This window comes from Phyllostomus discolor, chromosome X (assembly GCF_004126475.2).
Source record: "Phyllostomus discolor isolate MPI-MPIP mPhyDis1 chromosome X, mPhyDis1.pri.v3, whole genome shotgun sequence".
Classification (NCBI taxonomy): Eukaryota; Metazoa; Chordata; class Mammalia; order Chiroptera; family Phyllostomidae; genus Phyllostomus; species Phyllostomus discolor.
Window position 1 is genome coordinate 88,670,390 of NC_050198.1, and position 25,537 is coordinate 88,695,926.

A 25,537-nucleotide genomic window follows, 5' to 3' on the forward strand; every position below is an offset into this window, starting at 1 on the left:
ACATAGCCAGTACATGAAGGCAGAAGTCTGAGATCTTAGGAATATCAACCTGTTCTATTTTTATTCTCATAGTTATTGTTTTTTAGCTCCTTATTGTTTTTTTGTTCCTTTGACATTTCCCTGTATCATCTTAGTGAATGTTCTTTATTTTGGGGATTGTTTATCGTTTCATTTGTGAGTATATGTTTATATTTCATAAGTACTGGTTCTATAACTTGGATCACCTTAACCTAGTTACCTGCTTTTGTCACTCCTTTTTAATCTGATCCATGCTGGGGCTGAGCTGGACTTTTACACTCATTATCCCTGGCTCAACCTCCCTCCTAATTTCCAAGTAGTTCCCATACATTAATAAAGTCTCTGATTCTCTCAGATCAGAGACGAAATTTAGTCCCATGTTCACTCAACTTTCTTAAGGCTCCAAAGCCAAACCTCTCCCCCAACCAACAGGCCCCAGAGGCACTTCGAGGTAAACCTGGGAGTAATAGAGTCACCTCATTTCCAGAGTAGTTCAACATCACAGTGAGGATAATTATTTTACCCCACAGAACACAGAAAGGAAAATGTATATTACATGATTAAAATGAGTCAACAAAGATTAAGACCAGAAAATGGAACCTGTCACAGGTGATTACCAGCAAAATTGTTCAAATTACTTGCACCTATTTAGAAAAGGTAATCTATTCTATTACCTAAGGCATTCACTTACAAGAAGCTTATAAGAACCAAGTTAGTTTACTGAAGTAAGTAATAAGAAAAATATGCATGAGTGCGTGCAGGCACACGTGTGTGCCACTTTCATATGCCTTCCTCTGTCTGCTGAAAAAAAGCATGAAGTTGAGGCTGGTATAAATGTTCACACTCATTGCACAACTGGAGTATTCAGTGCAGACTGGCACCGTCCTGGGCTGCATTAGATCACTACTATGGTGCCAACCTCAACTCCTTCCTGTGCAATATAATCATACATGATCAAAGACACTGAAATGAAATTTCAACTTATCAGGTTTGAAGAACAAATTCAGCGTTTATATCAAGAATAAAAAAGTAAATAAGAGCAGAAAAAGAAGAGGTAGAAAAGGTAAGAATGTAAGATTCTTTACCAGGTTTAGGTAAAATAAATGTTTTAGATCGGAACACTTTGCTGCAAGCAGATGCCCCAAGCTGGACTGGCCTCACACACTTATCTTCCAGGTTCTTGAAACCGGCTTGTTGGTTCTCAAATATATTTCGAATGCTCTCAAGCTTGAGTTGAATGGTCTGCATTTGAATCTACAAGTTGCATAAGAATTTTATGAAATATTTTCTGAAATGGAGTCATTACAAATCTTATTAGATTTCTCAGACTTAGTCAAAAATTAATGTAGACTTTAAAATATAACTCAAAGAAATTTAGGAAAGTAATGGAAAACAGATTAATGTATGATCTCCACATGGTTATAAAACCTGAAGATCTCAAGCAAAATAAAGAAAAGAAGAAATTCATCAAGCAGTCATGAAATAGGTCACTACATAAAGTGGTTTACCCTTCATAGGGTGGAAGGGATATTGGCTGGAAAAGAAGGCTTGTTTAGCTTGAGGAAGCCACCAAGTTAAGAACTGTCACAGTAGTTTGTTTTAAGCTACAGGACATTCTTTAGCTCTTCATGTTGTAAGAGGTTCCTCAGAACCACTGCTAAAGAATATACCCTTCTGCCTCCTTTAGAGGATTTGAGGCAGTTAGCTAAGCTTGGTGGCTTCCAGAGAATGACTGGGTCTTTGCCACAGCCAGGCTTCTGATTTTCTGGGGCATCCCCTAAGGACTGAAGCTAAGAGTGGATTTAGATACTGCTCCAAACTTTGAGTCAACTAGACACTTTTAACAGCAAATAGCACCACAAATGCACTTACCTACAAGGTGAAGACAGTGCTTCATGACATTTCCAATGGTGTGGTACTGAACAAACCTATAGCTCTCCACCCTGCCAAAAGCAACTTCTGCCTACTCCCCCCTACATACCGAGAAGACCTGGATCTTTTCTCTAAACTTTCCGTTTCAAACTCAGTAGAAAACAAGATTTGTGTCTACAGACCATCTGTTGGTGGTCACTGCAGCACAAAGAACATACATTTAGGGTAGGGCGCTCTTAAAGCAGGCCCGATATTTTCCTGTGACAGCTTTGGGCCTTTCTCCAAGGATGCACAAGAAAATGTATGTGAGAACTCGTAGTATATGAAGAGTTTAAAAATAATGGAGTCAGACCTCAAAAAGGAAATTAGTCTTTGTTAAATAGCAAGAATAAGCTTTTGGACTTTTTGGTGCTTAACAGTGCCACTGATATCATCCCTAATCCTTAAGAGAACTATGTAATGGCAATCTGATACAAAGGTAGCTGTGAAGTAATAAAACTATTATCAATACTACTGTACTTATAGTTTTTAAAAACATGTTTACATGAAAAGAAGCTTCTTACCTTGAGTTCAGGAGATAAAATTACATCAAATTCATACTGTAGGGTTTTAGGATCACAATTTATAAAGGGCAGAGCCGTTTCAAGAAAATGTTCGATATCTTGGCGGGTTTTCTGAGCATCTTCTTTAGACTGAAACTTGTCTATCTCCTGATTAGCTAGAATATATTCTCCTTCATCACAGCACTGACGAGCCTGGTGAATACATCACACACACACAAACACACACACACAAAACCATGAGTAAATGAAAAACAAATATGTGTGTCCCTTAAGACAGTGTTTATCACAAAGCAACAAACAAGTGTTGGAGAGATTGTGGAGAAAAGGGGACCCTAGTGCACTGTTGGTGGGACTGCAGGCTGGTACAACCACTATGGAAAACAGTATGGAACTTCCTCAGAAAACTAAAAATGGATCTGCCTTTTGACCCAGCAATTCCACTGTTGGGACTCTATCCTAAGGACCCTAAAATACCAATCCAAAAGAACCTTTGCACCCCAATGTTCATAGCAGCACAATTTACAATAGCCAAGTGTTGGAAGCAACCTAGGTGCCCATCAGTAAATGAATGAATCAAAAAACTATGGTACATTTACACAGTGGAATTCTATGCAGCAGAAAGAAAGAAGGAGCTCCTACCCTTTGCAACAGCATGGATGGAGCTGGAAAGCATTATGCTAAGCGAAACAAGCCAGGCAGTGAAAGACAAATACCATATCATCTCACCTTTAACAGGAACCTAAACAACAAAACAAAGAAACAAGCAAAATATAATCAAAGACACTGAAATGGAGGACAGGCTGACAGTGACCAGAGGGGAGAGAAGAGGGAATTTCAGGGGAGAATGGGTAGGGTTTACAGGAACAAATTTGAAAGACACATGGACAAAAACTAGGGGAAAGGTGGTCATGGGAGGGAAATGGGAAGGGATGGGTGGGCAGGCTGGAATGGGACTAAAAGGGAGAAAAACTGTACTTGAACAGTGATTAAAATAAAATTTAAAAAAAAGACAGTGTTTATCAGTCCTGGCTTCTGTCAATCAGAGTTGCTTTCAGAGCTATTAAAAAAAATAAACATATCCAGGTTGGGTCCCCAGAAATTCTGATTCAGTGGCCCAGGCCATAAGTTGGGCATTTATATATTTACAGAGTTTTAGAGGTGTTTCTGATGTGCAGCCAAGGCTGGGGAAGCTCTGCACTCGTTTCATAACAAGAAAATCATTCTGCAGCAGCAGTCTGACCATTCTCTCAATACGAACACTTGAGCTGCATGCTATTTTCCCAGAATCAATAACTGAAATATGAAACTCATAGCAAAATATAAAGTATAACATAAAAGTGTAATGATTGCCCAGGACAAGGATAAAAGTTTCCTGGCCACAGAAGGAGACACACAGATTAAAATGTTCATGTTCACATACGATGCCTATAAGTGATACCCCTGTTTTACATCCCACTGCCAAGATGAGACCGTCTCTTCACTGCTTACTCATGAATGGGGTCAGACCCACACGCCATGGAGGAATATGTTCCAGTCACTGTTTAATATTTTATAAAGTAATATTTTATTGCTTTAACTATGAAATGTAGAAGGAGTTCCAGGCTTTCGCATAATGCCCCCAGGGCTTTTCAAAGTATTCTGACTACAAACTATCAGCAGAGTATAGGCTTCAGAAATGTACCCAAAATAGAAAGAAGCTGTCACAACCACGATCTCAATATTCACAACAGAGGCCAAAATTCTTGCAATACTAGACCTGCAATGAGCTCTGCAGAGGTACTATGGATTAAATGAGCATAGTCTAGCACGGACTCCTTGCAAATTTAATTCCAAAGCTATACCAGACCCAGACCCTATAACCTCTAAAAAGGACCCAAGAAAAATATTCATCTTGTGTTTCAGAAATGCCCCATGTCCCAGGACGCTACCTGCTGTAGGAGTTTATGCATTTTTAAGGTCCTGCTGAGCTGTATCCATTTGGCTTTGATCTCACTAACCAAAATATCAGAAAGATAACGTAGCTCGTTGCACCTCTGGCAGATCAAATCAAGTGCGTAATGGTGATTTGCTGCAAGTTTGTGTCCATGTAAAATCACAAGCTGGGCCTTTCTCAACAGATCCTGTTTTTAAGAAAGAAGTAAAACAATAACTGCATGATCTCTGTTCGAAGACACAGGGGAAAAAATTAAGAAGCAAATTGGTTGGGCACAGAGCTATTTTGCCAAAACTATTTGATGTCATACTTCTGTAGGCTGCAAAACAGCTTACAGTTACAGCAATTAGCTATAGCAGTTGATATCATCAGAAGCTCACGTATTTCTGATAACAGAAAGAAAATTAACCAGCCTCCCAGAATGGGGATGAGATTTGCTTCTCCTGTGATGTATAGATTTAGAACAGAACTGCCTACATCAAATGAGGTACACACTAGCCAAAGAAAGCTAATTGACTTTATACATCTCAGCCTTGGAAATCCCATTAGAGTCATCATCTACCTGACTCCTTTACAGACATGAAATGAATGTGTCACTGGGTCTCCATGTCAAAAGCGATCTTACCTGCCTTGCCTCCACCTCAACTGCTGACCCGCCCCCAGCATAGTGACTGAAACATAGTAGGAGCCCAGGAAATGTTTGTTGAGGTAAAATAAAGAAAACTGCAGCCCCAAATGAAGAAGTACTAGCCTATCTAGCTAGTGGAAAAACTAGGGTCAAAATAGGAAGTCGTTGTTTAATGGCAATAGAGTTTCAGTTTCACAAGATGAAAAATTTCTGGAAATCTGTTGCACAATAATGTGAATACACTTAACACTACTTAACTGTACAATTTGAAATTGTTAAGGTATTAAATTTTATTTTATGTGTCTGTCACCGCAATTAAAACTGAAAATTATTTAAAACAAAACCAAGCAAAAAAAAAAAAGCAAAGCCCCCTATTTTCCAAGGCAATCTGCCTTCTCTTTCTACTATACCACAGAGATCTGTGAATTGCCCCACAATCACAAAGACCTACAAGCACAATTCCAGAACTGGTCACCACGGCTGCTTCCTCTCAATTTTCATTTCCGGTGCTTCTGGTTCACCCATAAATCTATTTGTATGTTGAGAAAGCACCCTAAAAACCATGGCCTTGCCCTCGCATACAAGACAGGAGAGCAAAACTAGAGTTTGTTAAGTAGTGATGCCATGAGTCCAAGCTTTAAGACTGGCGGCTAGCTGTTTGGAGTACTTGCTATACAGCCATTATGTCTCAGGTACTGTGCTGAGTGTTTCATCTATGCCACCTAAATGAATCCTTACAATCACTCCGCAAAGTAAGTCCTTTCATCCCCAGTTTATAGATGAGGACAATGAGGTTTGGAAAATGTAATCAATTTACCAAAGGTCACACCACTAGTAAAACTAAGCAGATCTACCTGCATGAGTGTATGTCTGGTTCAAATGCATGTATCAAATGATGGATGTTTAAGGAATTATGTTCTTGTGACAAAATTGCATTGTTTAAAAACATTCGGCTAGGCTTTTCAAAAGTGATTTCTGATCTTATTGCCACTGGTAGGCCTGAAACAATTCACACCATTATCTCAGAGGCCTCCTACATGACACATGCAGTGTCACCTCATGGCTCACATTGCACAGAAAACAGACCAGTATTATTGAACGAAGTATTTAGATTGTAGCTGAGAGATTAATCATAATAAGTGCTTAGACTAGTGAAAAGCAACAAAATATAGCTATCATATTCCATAAATAGAATGAATATCCAAAATGTAATCTTACCTTAGACTTTTCATCTAACTTTTCCAACTGCTTTATTTTTTGTTTTACTTGAAGTATATTCCCTGTGACATCTGCTAGCTCTGCTTGTTTGGTTAATAGAAGTTCAATTTCACGTATGAGCTAAAAATAGGAATAAAAATTAGTCTTAAAAGCATATAAATTATTCATCATTTCCCTTAATAATCAAGTTTTATAGGAAATGCTATTAAATCAGAATATCAATATGAAAAAATTGTACATCTGGAAAATACTTTCAGTTATTTTATTCACACTAATTCTTGTATCCTATTTAAATTTAACCTCGTAGAGATCAGTGTGTACTATTTATAAAATATCATTATTTACATATGAGAGCATGTATATGTACACATATAGAAGTATGTATATGTGTCTATACCTGTATGTATAGCCCCTAAGTCAATGGTGAACAGTTCTAGAAACAAAGACACTTCAGGAGCAGTGAGCATACCTAGCACCCAGATCTTGGTTTTTAGTATCATTTCCCAGGAAGAGAAACCAGAGCTTCTCAAGAAAATGGCTTATTCTAGGGCTGAGGCAGAGCAGGAGTAAGATGACCTTGGATCATCTCTTTTTTTATTTTAAAGATGTTATTTATTTATTTTTAGAGAGAGGGGAAGGAGGGAGAAAGAGAGGTACAGAAATAGCAATCGCTTGCCTCTTATGTACCCCCCAGTGAGGACCTGGCCCACAACCCAGGCACATGCCCTGATTGGGAATCAAACCAGTGACCCTTTGGTTCACAGGCTGGCACTCAGTCTACTGAGCCATAACAACCAGGGCTGAAAGCATTTTATATCTAAAATAAATTTCAGGAGCCCTGGCTGGGTAGCTGAGTTAGTTAGAACATCGTCTTGCTACACCAAGGTTGCAGGTTCAATCCCCAATCAGGGCACAGACAAGAAGCAACCAATAACTGCATTTGGAACAACAAATCTCAATCTCAATCTCTCTCCATGTCTCTCAATCTCTCTTCTCTTCTCTTCTCTTCTCTTCTCTTCTCTACTCTTCTCTACTCTTCTCTTCTCTTCTCTCTCTGCCCACCCTGTCCCCTCCCTCCCTCTCCCTTCTCTCCTCCCTTCCTCTCTCTTTAAAAAACATAAAAAATGAAATAAAACTGAATAAATGTCAGCATAGATTGCAACTTTGTCCCTCTCATATTTATTAGCACATAATTACGTGTTCTTTTGAAAGAAATGAACAAGCCACAGAAGTAGAAGTCTTGGCACTTAGTAGGTTGCTTTCTTCATTCAAAGTCAAGATTCACTCACTCACGGTTGCCTCCTTTTTCTCCTCATCTCTCCATGAGTGTAAATGGGCATCTTATGAGACTATATTTGTCATGATCAAGGAATAAGAACTTCTGACATAAAGAAAATAAATGTACAGAAATGTTTAACTGACCTCTTGAAAATCCTGCTCAAATTTCCATAGTTGCAGATACTGCTCCATTTTTAGTTGGTGTTTTTCCCAAAATCCATCAAAAGCAATTTCCATATCATGTACTTGAGCCAGCAATCTTAACAAAGAAAAGCCATAGAGTTCCTTTAAAACACTGGCTTATTTTATAGGTATGTAGATAAACCTGGTCAGGACATTAGGAATTATAGGCAAAGTCACAGCCATGACACTCTAGCCAGAGACCATCAGTGTCCACAGAACCTCTTCTATGAGCAAACTAACTTCTGTGAGACAACTGAGGAGTGAGTCCTCAGATTTCCAGAGATCCAGGAATACTTTAACACTTAACAGATTACAGCAAGACACATGAAGTTCCCTTTCAAAAGTATAAAATAAGAAAGTCTAAACCCAAAAGAAATTACTCACTTATTGATAGTTTGCCAATCACCACCTGTTTGCTCATGAGGTTCAAATCTTGAACTTACAGCTTCTTCCGTGTCAGGCACTTCCAGATTGGTTAGCAGAATTTTTCCTTCTTTGGTTACAGCTGTAATATCATTCTGTACAAAGGTATGACAAGATGTATCAAATACCTGCTAGGAACCTAATCTGAATGACCTACAGAGAAAGAAGCATATGCCTGTAACATGCAGAATAGAAACAGTAGCTCTAGAATGGCATTTGCTTTTATGACTGAAAATGCAAGGAATACCTCGGTACTACAGAACCCAAAAGCTGTTAGAATCTCTGAGAAGCCTCTGCCTGTTGAGGTGGATGTAGCAATCACTATTTCTACAAGATCTTTACAGACAGAAGTACCCTGTGGAGTATTCGTAGCCTCCTTCTCTTACTGGTAGAAAGTTCTGTTAATTTATTATGTCCCGCTAATAGTTTAATTTATGTAAATAAAACCATGGTAGCATAACAAAGACTACCATACTAGAAAGCATCCAGTTCCAAATAATATTTAATGTATATTTAGATATAGTTAGATGCCTTTCCTACTAATCCTTAATTGTTACCCATCACTGCCTACCCTAAGTATTATGCTCATGTTTGGACTAATCAATTAATCACGAAGCATATGCTTCTATTCAGAAGATCTTAATCTTGCGTGGTGGATTCTTCAGGCATGTAAGAGTGATACAGCATCCACGACATCACCACCAATGTGAATGAGAACACAAGCATTGTCTACGGCCATACCACCCTGAACGCGCCTGATCTCGTCTGATCTCGGAAGCTAAGCAGGGTCGGGCCTGGTTAGTACTTGGATGGGAGAACACAAGCATTTAAGAGCTAATGGCAATTATGTGCCAAACAATGCTGTACATATACTGCATGCTGTACTTCGTTTCATCCCCACAACAGCCCTACATGGTATGCATGTGTCATCATTGACCTCACCGTATACACAAAAAAACCCCTGAAATTTAGAGAGGGTAAGCAAATTACCTGATCACATAGTTTGTGAGAGACAAAGCTTTCTTTCCTTGAACAGAGTTTTGCTTTCAGATTATAATTCACAATTTCGCTTTCTCTCCTCTTCTTAATTTAAAAATGTCACCTCTGCATAAAGCTTGTATCTGTCAGTGACCCAGCAAGCCTTTATCATGTGAAGGACATGAATTCTACAGGGAAGCCTAGTGCTTGTTCAGATCATTTATAAACTCTGGGGGGAAAGTGAATTTAAAGCAGTTGGCAATTGTCTGAATTGGGTCTCAGAATCCTTCACAACCCAACACTCCAGACAACTGGGTAGGAGAGCCAAATCAGCTTGCTACTTATTGTACGAAACAACAAGAACTAGTCCTCTGTGGAAGAGAAAGCTGGCAATCAATTTATCAATGTTTGACTTGGTCCCAATGCTAGTATACAGCAGAGGTGGGACAAGAAACCAGGCCTCCTGATTCCTCACCAGGTTCTCCATTTTACATGGTGCCTGTGGTAGATGTTCAAATAGAACACCTGTGTGCCTTTCATACTCTTTCCAAATGAGTGGGCCTTTCCATGGGATAAAGAATATGTGGTAACAAAAATGACTTTAGATTTCTTATTCTGGAGCATTTATCAGCTATTCTATTTACAAATAAACAACTTCTGAAGAGAATGCACCATCTACAAAGGGAGTACTTAGATACAACAATTCCAAGACCCTCTCTTGTGTTTTTATTTTTTACATGTGCTTTATAATATATAACTGTATCTTTTGTCTCCCTACCCACCAAATCGGTGTGAAATGGACACACTGAATACCTCTCTAGAAAAAGACCATGGAAAACATTTGTTAGTCCCCTGTGTCAGACATACCTTCAACAGGTGATACCTTTCAGCATGAATCTCAAGAAGTTTTTCTGTTGAAGAAATATCATCTGGTAGTTCTGTCTCAGCTAGTTCAGTTCCAAAGGACTGTAGCATCTGAGCCATGTCTTTCACTGTGAGGGCAAAATTTTCTATAGCCTGCAAAGAGCCAGTGATTCTTTTAATTTTGTGGGACCTGTGCCAACATATCAGAACCTGGATCAGTAACTGCATTTACTTTTATTTAGGTATGACAGCAAACACATATACTATGAACTCTCCTCTGCTAAGGAGAGTTGGCATTGCCTTTGGCAATCAACTCTAACTCTGCATCTAAGCCTCTAAAAAACTAAATAGTCAGGTGAAGGGTCTTCTTGAATGGCTTTTATCTAAATTTCTGTACTTCTTTGACAATGATGAAAACTCTTTCTAAAAGATGCCATGTCCTGAGTAATTTAGTTTATGACCTTGAAAACCCCAGTGTCTTCCTTGTTCTAGTAAACTCTGCAATTGTAAAACCACTTTATAATAACTTTCCTTCTGGAGAGAGATGAGAACACCAAGACCACTTGATATTTAGTCTAGTTTGTGAACAAGTATTAGCATTCTGAGTAAGATGATGAAATGAGGCGATGTGGGGACTCTAGTCACAACAATTCATCTCAGGTTTTGTTGCCCTAAAATGTCAAGTAAGGTTTTGCTGTTCATTCTGTTTCCAAAAGCAATTACTCAGAGAAAGAAAGGGACAACATATACCCCGTTTACCACACAGCTCAGGGTACCTGCTCTTTTATTTATAGCTTTATCAGTTATGTAAGGCTAGCCACTGCTAATTTTGACAATGTGCCTGCATATGAAGGACTATTGAATGAAGAATACACATGAGGAAAACAGAACCCTGGTCTAATTAAACAGTATTTAATTACTTCCTTCAGAAGTTTCCTATATCTATGGAATTTGCAGTAGAGACTCTTATACCACAAACTCACCTCTGTGAGACGCAGGGCCCTTGCCTATTTGTAAATTTCTAGAACAGAAGGACTCTCTGCTACAAAGCTAACTGCCTCAAGGAACACCACTACAATAGCAAGATTAATAATATGACTTGCATTTTTTGAAGGCACGCCATACTCATAGGCGAGGCACTGTGCCAAACATTTTACATTTGCCGTCTCATTTCATCTTCCCAATATCCCTCCGAGTTAAACTTATCTATTATTCCCATTTTACAAGAGGGAAGACTGAGACTCAGAGAGGTTATATAATTTGTGCAAGGTTATACAACTAAAAAGCATTGGTGCTAGGACTTGAATCCTAACCCTTTGTTTCTTCAGGTTACTACATGGCCACGGGAGTGGGTAGGACAGAGGAAGATCTCCTTATTCCCTAGGCCTCTCTTTCAACTGCCACCCTCAGTGACTCTTCATCATTTCTAGGTATTTCCTATGGAAGAAAATCAAGATGTTGAATTATATGCTTTTAAAAGCTAGAAGCCCCAGAAATCTGTTTTTCCCAACGAGGAAAAGAATTCTAGCACTAGATTTAAAATCTAACAAGAACCACAAGCTCTACAGTAAGGGCAAAAGAAACATACATTTCTGAAGAGGATCCATTCACTGTGGCAGTACTGCAAGGTGCCGCCTAACTCAGGGGTTAATTGCTTGTCATCAATGTATGTCAGCAATTCACTAACTGAGCCCAGCATAACAACCTATATAAATAAGCAAGAAAGATACTGTTAACTGCCCTTTGTGGCATCCCTCCATTCAACTGTACAATGAACTTTAGCATTCACTTAGCAGAAATTTAACTTTTATAAATGCTTCTAGCAAATCTCTCCTGCTCCTCCCCCCACACATGTATTCACTACCTTCTTCAAGTAGTAACGGGTTTCATTTATAAAACATTTCTCTATAAAGCAAAATTAATCTCCATAGAAACCCAAACACCTGATTCTCCTTGATCTAGAATTTTGCACTGTTAACAATCAACCTTCTGAAAGAATATTATGCCTACTGCGAAGTAAAAGGGCTTTATGGAGTCCGTTATAATTTATTAGGAGAGGCTGATCTTTGCAAAAATATCAAAATTTATGAGCACCCTCACCCTAAAAACATATAAAAATATCTTTAAAAAAACAAAAACATGCTGCTCTGAACTACCTCAGGATGCAAGTTCATGGGAATACAAACACATAAAACACTCATTATTTTCTAAAATGAAATGTCCTGATTTTATACACACATGCACACATACACACACACACAGGGTGAGGAAAAAGTAGGTTTACAGTTGTTCATATGACAAAATACAATAATCAATAAATGATAATACAAGAATAAACTCTGTGTTTCACGTACTCTCAAATGCAAACCTACTTTTGCTCCACCCTGTATATATAACATATGTGACATATATCATTTTCAAAAGGAATTGCTTAGTTACAAATTGATTAATCTACTCCTTTAACAGTAGAAGCAGAAGACTTTCAGTCATTTTTAAATGTAGATTAAAAATCTACATTTTCTGAAGACAAATTCAATTTTTTTCCTTTTACATTTTTCATGAGCACATATATAACATGAACAGCATGGCACAAAGTCTTCATGAGAATAAAAGGAACAAAACGTTTTTTAAAATATACTCTTACCGGTAGTTTGAGCATGAAATCCTCCTGACTAAATCGAAATCCAATGTCTGTGAAAGTCCTTTGAAGAAAACTGGTTGGACGTAGAACCAATACCAAATGTATGTTGCCCGGGAAGGAAGTCTGTAAAAAGAAAGAGCACGGGAAAGAAAGAAAACATTGTCAAAACATGCACTCAACTGAGCACATACCAGAAAACTGTAATGAAAGGAAAGAAATTTTAAAATCATAAAAGCCAGCCCTGGCTGGTGTGGCTCAGTGGATTGAGCGCCAGAACCAAAGGATTGCTGGTTCAATTCTCAGTCATGGCACAGGCCTGAGTTGTGGGCCTGGTCCCCAGTAGGGGGCGCTTCAGAGGCAACCACACATTGATGTCTGTCTCCCTCTTTCTCCTTCTCTTCCCTTCTCTAAAAATAAATAAAATCTAAAAAAAATAAAAATGCTTTAAAAATCATGAAAGCCACTAAAAGGACAAACTTTAAAAAGGGATAGTGATAAAATCTAAAAACATGAAAATAAAAATAAAACCAATGTAAGGTCATCAGGTCAGATCTTCACAATGCTCATGGCATGGGATTTTCTCACACTAAAGTCTCAAGTTACAAAGAATTATACTCTTAAGCTTCATTTTAAAGTTATTTATTTATTTGTACTGAAATTGCATTTATTCCCTATAAACAGAATTAGGAGACAGGTTCCTAGAGTATCCCTAAAAGTCAAAGGGAACTAAAATCCTGCATACTTGTAGTAAATAACAGAAGAAAACTATTTTATGAACTCAAATGTTTATTTTTATCCAATCAACATTCACTGAATATCCTCTGTGTGTCCACTCTGTGTATTTAAGTGAGTAATTATCAAGCACTGTTAGCATTCAGCACACCCCAATTAATAAAATATAGTCCCTACACTTCTTACAAGAAAATGACAGTCTGGAAATAGTGGAGCACATTAATAACCATTAGCTCTATAGCACGATAATTTAATAAGTGCAACAAGAGTATTAGTATAAGACACAACAGGAAGTGGTAGCAACTGCATGTTCCAGGCCTAGGAATGTCAGAAAATGTTTCAAAGCATAAGGAGAAGTTAATTGGAACAATAAAATGTCATTCTGATACACCAACACTTCTCCAGCTTCTAGAATACTGGTATATAATAAGTTACCAAAAAATAATTGCTAAATGAAGGACTGCAAAGGACAAGGAGGGAACGCAGCAAAATTAGTAAGGGATGGACTAGTATAGGCCCATATTAATAATAAACTACCACATATCAAATGCTTTACTATGTGCCAAGTATTTTGCCAACATTATCATAGTCCCTCTTCATAATTCTTCTTCCAAGTAGTTAGGCTACCCTCTTTTAGCAAAGAAAGTGAGGCTCATATATTTAAGTGTAATTGACCCAACTGGCGAGGCCTTAATTTGCACCTGAGTCTGTGCCATTAATCACTCTATTATCCCATTTCTTCAAGAGGTTCCAATCAGGAAGGCTAGGGGGAAATGATGCTGGAGGTATAGCAATGGGAACTAGTGCTAAAAAGATGGGCAGGAGCTGGTTCAGGAAAGGCCTTGGGTTTTCTCCTGGAGAAAAGGGGAGACTCTAAGAAGTTTCAAGCAGCAGAGCAACATGATCAGTTTGCATTTTAGGAGGATCACTCTGGCTTTGGGACTGGATTTGGAAAAAGGTGAAAGCAAAGAGGTGAGCTAGGAGGCTAGAGTACAGTAATCCAACCCAGGGATGACGATTTCCTAAACTGGAGCAACAATACCAGGGATGAGGATAGAAATCGGGAGAGAGAATCTGTAAGACATGATGTCTGAATGTGTCTAATAAGAAAGGAAAACCTGGAAATAGCCTAAGTGCCCATCCATAACTGAGTGGATCAAAACACTGTGGTACATTTACACAATGGAGAACTACACAGCGGAAAGAATGAATTCCTACCCTTCACAACAGTATGGGTGGAACTGAAGAGTATTATGCTAAGTGAAATAAGCCAGGTGGTGAAAGACAAGTGCCATATGATCTCACCTATTGAGAAACAGAGTCAACAAAACAAACAAATGAGCAAAATAGAACCAGAGACATGGAAATAAAGAACAAACTGAGAGTGACCAGAGGGGTGGGGGAAGAGGGATAATGGGGGAAAGTGGGGGAAGGAGCAAGTCAAAAAACATGAATAAAGGACTCATTGGCACGGACTATGGGGGGGCTGACTGTGGGAGTGGGGGGGGATGGGGCAGGGAAGAGAAACGGGTGGGGGAGGTGGAACTGTAACTAAACAACAATAAAAATAGTTAAACAAAAAGGAAAACCTAGGAAATCAATCTCCAGATTTCTGGCTTGAGTAACTGGGTGAATGGTACAACCCTTACTAACATGGGGAACACAAGAGGAGCAGGTTTACATGAGGGGGACAAGATACTGATCCCATTCCTGGACCTGTCAGGTTGAAAGGGTAAGCAGAACGTCCAGATGATGTGCATCAGCAAACGTATGTACAAGGAAGAAGGGAAAGAAGGCCAGACTTGGAATGCAGAGTTGGGAGTCAGACTCAAAACAGAAGATTACTGGCTGGCGTAGCTCAGTGGATTGAGCTCGGGCTGCAAACCAAAGTGTCGCAGGTTCGATTCCCAGCCAGGGTACATGCATGGGTTGCAGGCTATAACCCCTAGCAACCGCACACTGATGTTTCTCTCTATCTCCCTCCCTTCCCACTCTAAAAATAAATAAATAAAATCTTTAAAAAAAACAGAAAATTAAAGCACAATATGTCAGAAATGTTTAAAATACAGTAATATTTCAGCCCTGGCTGGTGTGGTTCAGTGGGTTGAGCACCAGCCTGAGAAGCAAAAGGTCACCAGTTCAATTCCCAGTCAGAGCAAATGCCTGGGTTGTGGGCCAGATCTCCAGTTGGGGACATATGAGTGGCATATGATCAAGGTTTCTCTCACTCTCTTTCTCCCTCCCTCTCTCTAAAAAATAAAATCTTTAAAAATGAATATTCAAAAATATAATATTTCAAGCATGTTGAAATATTAGTAATTAAAACAATACAAAAATTATTAAGATATTGTGGGACAGAGTAATGGGAACTCTGTACTTTCTGCTCAATTTGCTGTGAACCCAAACCTGCTCTAAAAAAAATAAAGTCTAATAATTTTCACTCAGCTGTAAGAACTAAACGCTTAGGGAAATGACATGTAAAAGTGGAAATTTTAAAAATTCAATCATAAATACTGATAAAACAAAAAAACAATTAAGTGGCAATGAGAACTAGAAGAGAACTGAGTGTCATACAAATAGATAAGAGAGCACAAAATTAAATCACTAAATTAAACAAAGATAATAAATAGATATAAATTGGGATGGCTGTCCAACTCATAAGTCCTCCAGGTGGCCATGTCTGTACTACTCTCTCCCATCATGAGAAACTTCTTCCCCTCTGCTATACACTGAACAGTGTATATAATAGTGAATAGTGTATAACTGAATGTTTATGCCTCCCCCAAATTCATGTTGTAACAACCCCGAATGCGATAATATTTGCAGGTAGGGCCGTTTAGAGGTGATTAGGGCATGAGATTGCAACCCTCATGAATGGGGTTAGCAATCTTATAAAATGGACTCCCCAAAAGATCCCTCATCCCTTCTGCCATCTGAGGGCACAGAGAAAGATGACCTTCTAGGGACCAGGAACTAGTTCATCAGACATCAAATCTACCGGGACCTTGATATTATCCCTCCAGCCTCTAGAACTATGAGAAATCAATTTCTGTTTATGAGCCACCCAATCTATGGTATTCTGTTACAGCATCCCAAATGAACCAAAAGAAGCCTCTTACAATTTTATTGGTTCCTAATAGAAACTGTTGTCTTTCTACATGACCTTGCCCTTCCAACACACAATGATTAGTGTGATGAAGATTTAATGTAAGTAGGAAAAAAGTCCTGCCCTAGGATTTTTCAAATTGGTGCTAAGAAAAGGAAACTTTGATGGCACAGTTCCAAAGCTATTGGGAATCATGACCCCTGTTGCTGGAGAAAGCTTATTTCAACTTTTCTAGAGAAACAGAGTTCCATTGATAATGTACATTCTCTCTTCTATTATGTACATGATATATATTGTGTTTTATGCTAAGCATGGTACATACCACCCATGGTTATTCTAAGAATCAAAAGAAATAGTAAATATAAAGGTAGTTTGTAAACTCTAAAATAATTAATAACAATTTACTTTGGATTCTTAGACCCAAGGCCAAGCAGGGTTAGATAGAAAACTACCAGAATACGGGCACAGTCTTGCTTAAGGGGAGTCTCTGACAGGGATTCATAAGAACTCTGGACCTATTTTTAGATTGAAAACACTGATTCTGTTTCCATCCCATTCACTTTAGGAGTTAAGTCATTCCTTCTCCTTCACATAGGTAAATTACTGTATTATTATACTTACCTGCTTTAATCCAGCCTTTTGTTTTTTTACTTTTCAATGGAACTGAAAGCACCCAACTTTTGCCAACACTTAAAGCAAAATTACTATTATTCTTTCGTTGATTCTGGGTTGATGTGGTCTCATTGTCTCTGACTTTCCTTAATGTCATAGTCTCTGGTGTGGAGTAGGGAATCTCTGGATGCAAGACCCTGGGGATGGCCAACTTAAAGTCTGGAATACTCACCATCCTCCAAAATCAGGGTGGAAGATACAATGGGAACAGAGAAGGCCATGTGGCAACTCTCTGCCTGATCTAAAGCCCAGGTCTCCACCCTGCCATTCCTCGGAGAACAAAGCTGTCCCAGCAGCCAGGTCTAGGAACAGCTGATCACACAGCAGGGAGCAAAATATAAAGAGAGAAGCAGAATCACTGTCCACAGAATCCACAGGGATGAGTCTCAGCGGGGTTTGAAAGCATTCAGCTGCTCCAAAGCCAGGCAGGGGTTTAGTGTTGGCTGTTTATTAAATGACTTATTGTCACTATTTGACAAAGTAGTTTATCCAAAACATTGGTGGCTGTATAGAATGCTTCTGAAGATAATGCTACATTCTAATCAGATCATTTTAAGTAAAACTTTCTGATTATTTTATTACAGTCTCTTTCCTTAATTCCTTGAAAATGTTTAGTGACTTGCTTATCACCAAAAGCCCACAAAAAGTTGTATTTTTAAAGAAAATGCACTATATAAAGGATGAAGACTTCATTTATTGCCTATATAACATTTACAATATTTTTTATTGTAGAATAATTTCAGCCACTGAAATAATTTATAGATCTTTATTCAGCTACTATGCAAATCTTCCATTTGGATGAATAAATAATGTGCATACAACAGCTATAAAACTACTAAATAATTGGGTGGCACTGAAACAGTTCATTTGATTTGTCAGATCTTTTTGTTTTTTACAAAACTAAATTAAACTGTTCAGACCAGGTATATTGTTTCTATCCCTCATGCCCATTAAATCCCATATATGTAGCAAATACACTTGATTTTTCATCCCCAGGCCCATTCATTTATCCCAAACTGGAACAGGCGCTTGCCGTATTGTCTAATTATAGCAAATCCACAAGCTCACATGAATGACTACTTTTCATAGCTTCTCCCCTCTAGCAAAAAAAAAAAAGATATATAAATATATATTTGTATATATTCAGGGCCTCTCAAGGACTTAAGGTAGGAAAAGGAGATTGACTAGATTGCCATGGGTGGGAGTGTTGCTTTTTATTCAATTGTTATTGCAAAAAAATATGCTAATCCTGAGCATTATTATGACATTGTGCCAAGTACTTTACATGCATTAGGTTCTTGTTTTATCCTCATTTCACAGCTGGAGAAAACTGAGAGTAGTAGGCAGAATAATGATTTCCCAAAGAGGCCCACATCCTAATCCATATAGCTCATGAATATATAACATTACTAAAGAGATTTTGTAAATGTGATTAAATTAAGGATCTTGAGATGGGGAGATGTCTGTGGGTTATCAGGACAGAAATAATTTAATCACGAGGATCCTTATTAGACAAAGAGGGAATAGAGAGGACCAGAGTAAGGGAAGAGATGTGATGACAGAAGCAGAGGTCAGAGTGACATGGGGCCACGAGCCAAGGGATGTGGGGGCCTCTAGAAGATGGAAAGTCAAAGAAGCTGATTCTCCTCTAGAGCCTCCACAAGGAACAAAGCCCTGCTGACACCTTTGTTTTAGCCCAGCAAGACTCATTTTGGCTCTCATTTTCAGAACATTAACAGAACACATTTTAATATATTAACAGAGTACATACCATTTGCAGTAATTTGTTACAGCAGCAATAGAACTCTAATACACTGCTCCGGCTGCTGTGGCTCAGTGAACTGAGTGCCAATCTATGAACCAAAGGGTCACTGGTTGAATTCCCAGTCAGGGCACATGCCTGGGTTGCAGGCCAGGTCCTCAGTAGGATATGCGCAAGAGGCAACCACACACTGATGTTTCTCTCCCTTGCTTTCCCCTCCCTTCCCCTCTGTCTAAAAATAAATAAAATCTTTCAGAAAAGAAAACTAATACACTTAAGTTTTCTGAGGTTCTTTTTCAAGAACTTATAGCTTGCTTAAGTGACAGAATTAAGGACGAAATTCATCTGAGTGCAGAGCCAAACACGTAAACAAGCTTTAATTGAAAAAATAAAAGGATAATATATATATATATATATATATATATATATATATATATATATTCATTTGTGTGTGTGTTCACTTTAGCTTTCCTTCCTCTGGAGAAACACCTAGTGGACAGTAAAACAATCAACAGGAGAAATTTGGGGCAATATAGTAAAGATGGTACAAGGATCAGGTTTAAGGTCAAGAAATCTAAACGTGAAACCTAAAGCAAAGGGAACAAACTTGAATGCCTACCATGTGTTAGGGGAATAATGTAAATGCACGAAGTAGGCAGGGTTTAATTAAAACACAGCCTGATTGAGGTGGAAAGTAGCAACTCACACTCTTTCTAGATGATAAGAAAGAGGAAATGTGCCAAACTGTAAAGCATTGTGGGAGAGGCACTCATTACTACTCAGTTCCAGCTAATTGTCATGTGGAAAGGTGGGCCCAGCTCTGCCAAGTCTTTTGATTTCTCAAAAGAAGCCCAAAATCCACATTTCTCTGGGAAACTTCAAGATTTTTTTAAAGTTTTTTTATTTATTTTTAGAGAGAGGGGAAAGGAGAGAGAAAGAGGGGGAGAGAAACATCAATGTGTGGTTGCCTCTTGTGCACCCCTGACTGGCGACCCTGCCCACAACCCAGGTATGTGCCCTGACTGGGAATCGAACCAGCAACCCTCTGGTTCGCAGGCCGGCACTCAATCCACTGAGCCACTCCAGCCAGGGCAAAACTTCAAGATTTTTAAAAATGGGAAACAAATTAAAAGTTTGGTAAAAGACTTTAACAAACACCAAATAATGTATGGTCTAAACAAAACACATCTATGCACTACTAGTTTGCAAACTCTGAATTAAAGCTTCATATATATGAACATGGGCCCATATCAATAATATGTACACTTCTCTGACTGTGATCGCTGGCAATAAGAATCTAGAGAAGACAGAGAACTCTTGAGAAATTTTAACCTGCAAGGCCATTTAGATTTAAGATGTCTTTGTAGATAGGTATATAGAGACAGTGCTTTTCCTCTATATAGATATTTCTATAATGAAACATTCAAGATAACCCATTTTAAAGCTAGTATTCAAATGAGCAATCAAACAGCATATCACGTATCATAAATAGTATAACTGCATGCACGTTTCTTATAGCAAATGTATTGCAAGACCATTGAACTTTTTCCCATTTTGGTTTGGAGAAACTACATTCACAAATTCTTGGGTATGCTGCTTTAAGGCACTGTAATCTGTATGATTATATAAACATGAAAAGGCACAGTTTCTATTTTCTCCAAAATCAAACCCTAGAATTTAAAACTATAAATCATTTTTAGGAACTTATCGGAAAAAGCAAAGAGATGTGGGCAAGGGTCACACTTGCTTTATTTTGTCACTTTTTCCCCTTAAAGAAACAGGTAGCATGAGAGAGAGAGAACAGTGTTGCTTTCAGCCTACTGCAGGCATTGTTTTTTTTAGAGTTCCAACATGTGACTGCTTAAAGGTACTCGAGTAAAAGCCAAATATGTTGGTCATCTTCATAAGGCTCAGAGTTATTTCTCCAATCACTGTGCGTGGTGCCATCCCAGCCCTCTGCAGCAGTTCTTACTGGTTCTTCAGGTTCGTGGGCACAAAATGAGCTTTCTCTCCCCTTTTCCTTCAAAAGAAAAGACTTACTCCCTTTCTCCTCACATGTTCCCTCAGGTCACCCAGTTATGTGGACTTACAACAGTAAGGACAGCAATAACACCACCAAAAGGCATAAACTTGATACACCACTTCACTACCAAAGTCTAGAAATTCACCTTATTTCTTTTGTACAGTACCTAATGGAGGCAAGTCATACACTTTATGTACACTTTTCATTCATTTCTTTAAAATTGTCTAAAATGGCTTATCTAGTAAAAAGTGTGGTTACTTTAATATAAAAATCATTTGTAGCCCCGGCTGGTGTGGCTCAGTGGATTGAATACCGGCCTGCGAACCAAAGGGTTGCAAGTTCAAGTCCCAATCAAGGCACACGCCTGGGTTGAGTGCCAGGTCCCCAGTAGGGAGCGTGTGAGAGGCAACCACACATTGATGTTTCTCTCCCTCTTTCTCCCTCCCTTCCCCTCTCTCTGAAAATAAATAAGATATTTTAAAACCCATTTATATTTTTATTGCTTTTATTATATTTTTAATATTTAGGATAAAGAAATACAGTAACAGAGGGAACCCTTGACTGAAAGCCTATTACATATGTGCCAGGCTTGTTACATATATTACCCTATTTACTCTTTGTACCATTGCAGTGATGTAGGTAGGATGGCCTTTTTACAGATAAGCAAACTAAAGCAGACTGGTGAAATAACTTGCCCAAGGTTACAGACAGGGAGCAGTGGCACCCAGGCCTACCTGAATCCTAAGGGTGAGCTTTTTCCACAGCACATAATACTTTTCAGGACAGGTACTTAACAATGCATGGACTGAATGCACACTCAGACTTGCTGCCTAGCATTTAGGAATGACTCGACATTGACATCTACAAAATGGAACAAACATTAACAGTCAAACACATTGTTGGAAACAATTTGACATCATGGAGCCCACTGAACAGAAACCATTATAATCTAATATTATAATAGAATATAATGTTGAGTTGTTGGGATGTGATCAGCCTTGATAAGGTCCAAACTATCTGTTTAGAAGAGGCTGGGAAAAATCTCATAACCTCAAGCTATAGAGCAGCTTTTCCAAGGCCATGACTGACTGACTTCTGCACTCTTCCATACCCTACCCCACCCTTAGTAAGTACAGAAAGTATGAGTTACTCTACACATCGCCAAACAACTTGCCAAGTGACCTCAGGGGCAGCACAGTTCCAAGAAATACTCCTTCCTTGTGGGTTGCCCTTCTTGTCACACATCTGTTCTCATCTCTTCCCTCTCACTCAGCCACAGTCACTGCAACTTCCACCAAGTAACCAATTTAATCCTCTCTCCAGACTTTAAATCCACTGCACCATCCTGTCAGGTACTACTTATCAGTCTCCGGAATCAGGCCAACTCCAGAGTTTCTCCAAAGTTAAACTACTGTATCATCAGCTGAGTTTCGGAGTTTTCACTCTGGTCAAGCCCTATCCATGTAAGCAGAACAAATTTGTCCTCCACCATAGTTCTGGATTTTAAGACTTAATCTAATCAATGCCAAGATATCAGTTCCTAGGGACCTCTTAAAGTAATTCATTTAAAAGAATAATGGAGGAAAGAATCAAAGAAAGGTAAGAGAAACATGCTTTTGCATAAGGTCTAAACAAATGTCATCTCCTTTTGAGGACTTCCCCACCAGGTAGAAATTCTTTCGTTTTAGTTATTTATGAACATGTCCTACCTTCTCTATTCAATTGAAAACTCTTGCCTGGCTGGCATAGCTCAGTGGATTGAGCGTGGGCTGTGAATCAAAGTGTTGCAGGTTCAATTCCCAGTCAGGGTACATGCCTGGGTTGCAGGCCACAGCCCCCAGCAACTGCACATTGATGTTTCTCTCTCTCTCTCTTTCTCCCTCCCTTCCCGCTCTAAAAATAAATAAATAAAATCTTTAAAAAATTTTTTAATTAAAAAAAAAGAAAACTCTTTCAGCTCAATAGCCATCCCGTATTTACCTTGGTAGTTTATATTGTGTGTAGCATAGTACTAGATGTCTCTCTTCAATGAGTACTTGTGTACTGTATTTATTTGTGTGTATATTAATGTATGTGTATATACATGAAACTAAGTTTGCTACTGAAAAAGCATCTATATATAAAGGAGTTACGAACTTTCTGAAAGCCTAAGTCAGTTACTTTTGATAACAAAAGTACTAGTGTCAGTTGTACCCAATACTGCAAAGCACCTACACAGGCATTTTTGGTATACCAAAAATTGTTTATTAAAAGTCTGAAACTCTTATTCCCATTATACAAAATCATTTGTAGATCTGAAGATACAATTCTGTCAAAATAAAAAGATTCATAACCTAAACTGTAATTTTAAAATAGCATTCTGTGCTAAGAGGTTTTTCAGAACATAACTCATTTATTCATTCAGTGATGGTCACTGTCTTTCAGCCACAATAAAATTCTTACTCATTTATCTCCTTTATCTTACTTTTGATTCCAAATGTTATTTTCTATGTCTGATCTTTATTTTTTGTGTTATATCAATATTTTTAATGAGCAAGTATATTTTAAATCATAACATAAATAATATTCTCTTAAGTTTTGAAAGAGAAGTTGGCAGTTAAATTCCTGCTGATAACTAGTTAGTTGCTAAATTAGCTACTATTATTTCATATTTACCCCCCCAAATATTTATATATCACTTCATAAGTTTGCTGAGAATTTAGTATACAAGTAAGCTAATGAAGGGAAAATTTTAGGTAGAAAAATGTTGGAAACATATTTGCAAGGAAAGATTTCTAAATTCTAGCCTATAATGCAAAGCGAGTCACTCTTTTTTCCTTTAAAAAAAGTTGTCAATAGGCTAGAGTTCTGTATCTTTAAAGTTTTAATTTAGAGAAGAACTAAAATCAGAAACACTTCAATTCATTAGACTTTAAAATGTTGTTGCTAGTACAATAACACCCAGGGAGAGCTTCCTTTTTAAATACTGATGAAGTTGTCTCCAGGCCTTATCATATCAATACTGTACTTGACCACAGTGAAAGAAAGAATGAATCCTCCATTAGATGTTATTTTAACCTGTGATTTAAAGCTACTCTGCCAAGTGATTCAAAATTTTCCATACAGTCTTAAGTGACTAACGGCACTTCCTCATAAAAACTTGATTACATTTAGATTTTGAAATTACATTCTATGCTTCCCTATGGCATCACCACAGTAATCACATCAATGCAATCCATGCAAATACAAGTCTCCATTCTCTCCATCTGTCCTTAAAAGCCCCATTGAGCAGTTTGTGCTATAGCACCATGCTGCAGCATCCCTGCACTTGAACTTGGGAAGAGGCTTTCCAGGACTGCAGGCAGAGCCCTTACCGCATTCCTTCTGAACCTCATCTTGCCTCTCGGGGGAGTTGCTTCTGCCATCTCGCTTATACACAATAACACTCTTCTTTTCCAATTGTCAATGCAACATTGATGAAATATGAGCTGCTTCTGAGGTAGTACTGAAAAGCGGCAGCCAAAAATCTCTACCAAACAAAGCTACCGTAGCTGTAGCAGCTTCCATTACCACTGTGGCAGGCACTGTAAGAAAACCACTATCCCTGATTAGTCAGCTGACAAATCCTTCCCTGCTGCTCATTGTAATTCAGAGTTGACACATTCCCCAATTACTTAGCCTGATTGAACCTCATGGATTAGCTTGTGCTGGACTGCTCAAGAAGATCAGGCATGTCCTAAAAGTGAAGAAAGGGGGAGAAAAAAAGCCCCGACTCTCCTAGGGGTTTGATGGGACTGGCTTTCTCCTCTGCGCAGTTTGATTTTTAAGGTGGAATGGTAAGAATCTTTGTGAAGGTGGTATTCACTGATACCTTCATCCTTGTCCTTGACCTGGTCTATAACTTAAAATTCAATTCTATCTTTTAATTAAATTCTATTCTTTAATCTAATTCTATTCTATTATAACAGTTTGTGAAATTTTTTCCTGATGATAATCTAGGAAGAATAAAACATGCAAATTTTCTAAGATGGATAGGATTCTCTCCCAAATTAATATTTTCCCAAAATGTATAACTAAAATAATCGTGTCTCCTATCATGAATTATGAAGTATAACCTAACTGCATGGTTTATCTTGGAACTTACAAATTAAGGTCTTCAAATTGAACTACAAAATTATTTTATAGATACTCATTTAAAATAATATAGTGAAGATAGTTACACCTATCTATGCAATGGCAATTTTCACCACAAGTCCTCTCTGAATGCCAACTGTTGCTCTTGAAGTTAGCTTGTATTCAGTATTTACTTTTATTGCAAACAGTGCCAAATGGTTGAGATATAATTAATGTGCTCTTGAGTTTAGGTATACAAACTACCACAAGCAGAAACATTTAAAGTGAAACACTCATCCAGCAAAGCTATCATTTAGAATAAAAGAGCAGAAAGTGCTTCTCAGATAAGGTCAAGTTAAAGGAGTTCATCATCACCAAGCCCTTATTATATGAAATGTTAAAGGGACTTATCTAAGAAAAAGAAGATGATCAAAAATATGAACAGTAAAATGACAACAAACTCACAACTATCAACAACTGAACCTAAAAACTAAAACTAAGCAAACAACTAGAACAGGAACAGAATCACAGAAATGGAGATCACATGGAGG

General features: G+C 38.2%; 1 protein-coding gene across 1 annotated transcript in view; it reads right to left on the reverse strand.

The window, feature by feature from the left end:
• The window catches only part of MCF2 (MCF.2 cell line derived transforming sequence), a 68,155-nt gene extending 43,524 nt beyond the window's left edge, over positions 1 to 24,631 (reverse strand). Inside the window, exons 1-10 of the mRNA XM_036016434.1 lie at positions 24,248 to 24,631; positions 12,603 to 12,722; positions 11,547 to 11,663; positions 9,962 to 10,111; positions 8,078 to 8,211; positions 7,655 to 7,769; positions 6,233 to 6,352; positions 4,382 to 4,573; positions 2,454 to 2,645; positions 1,104 to 1,272 (exon numbers count right to left, since the gene is read on the reverse strand). Of these exons, the coding sequence (XP_035872327.1) occupies positions 1,104 to 1,272; positions 2,454 to 2,645; positions 4,382 to 4,573; positions 6,233 to 6,352; positions 7,655 to 7,769; positions 8,078 to 8,211; positions 9,962 to 10,111; positions 11,547 to 11,663; positions 12,603 to 12,722; positions 24,248 to 24,298 (1,360 nt within the window). The 5' untranslated portion in view covers positions 24,299 to 24,631. The remainder of the gene's footprint in view (positions 1 to 1,103; positions 1,273 to 2,453; positions 2,646 to 4,381; positions 4,574 to 6,232; positions 6,353 to 7,654; positions 7,770 to 8,077; positions 8,212 to 9,961; positions 10,112 to 11,546; positions 11,664 to 12,602; positions 12,723 to 24,247) is intronic.
• Between the last annotated feature and the right edge of the window lie 906 nt (positions 24,632 to 25,537).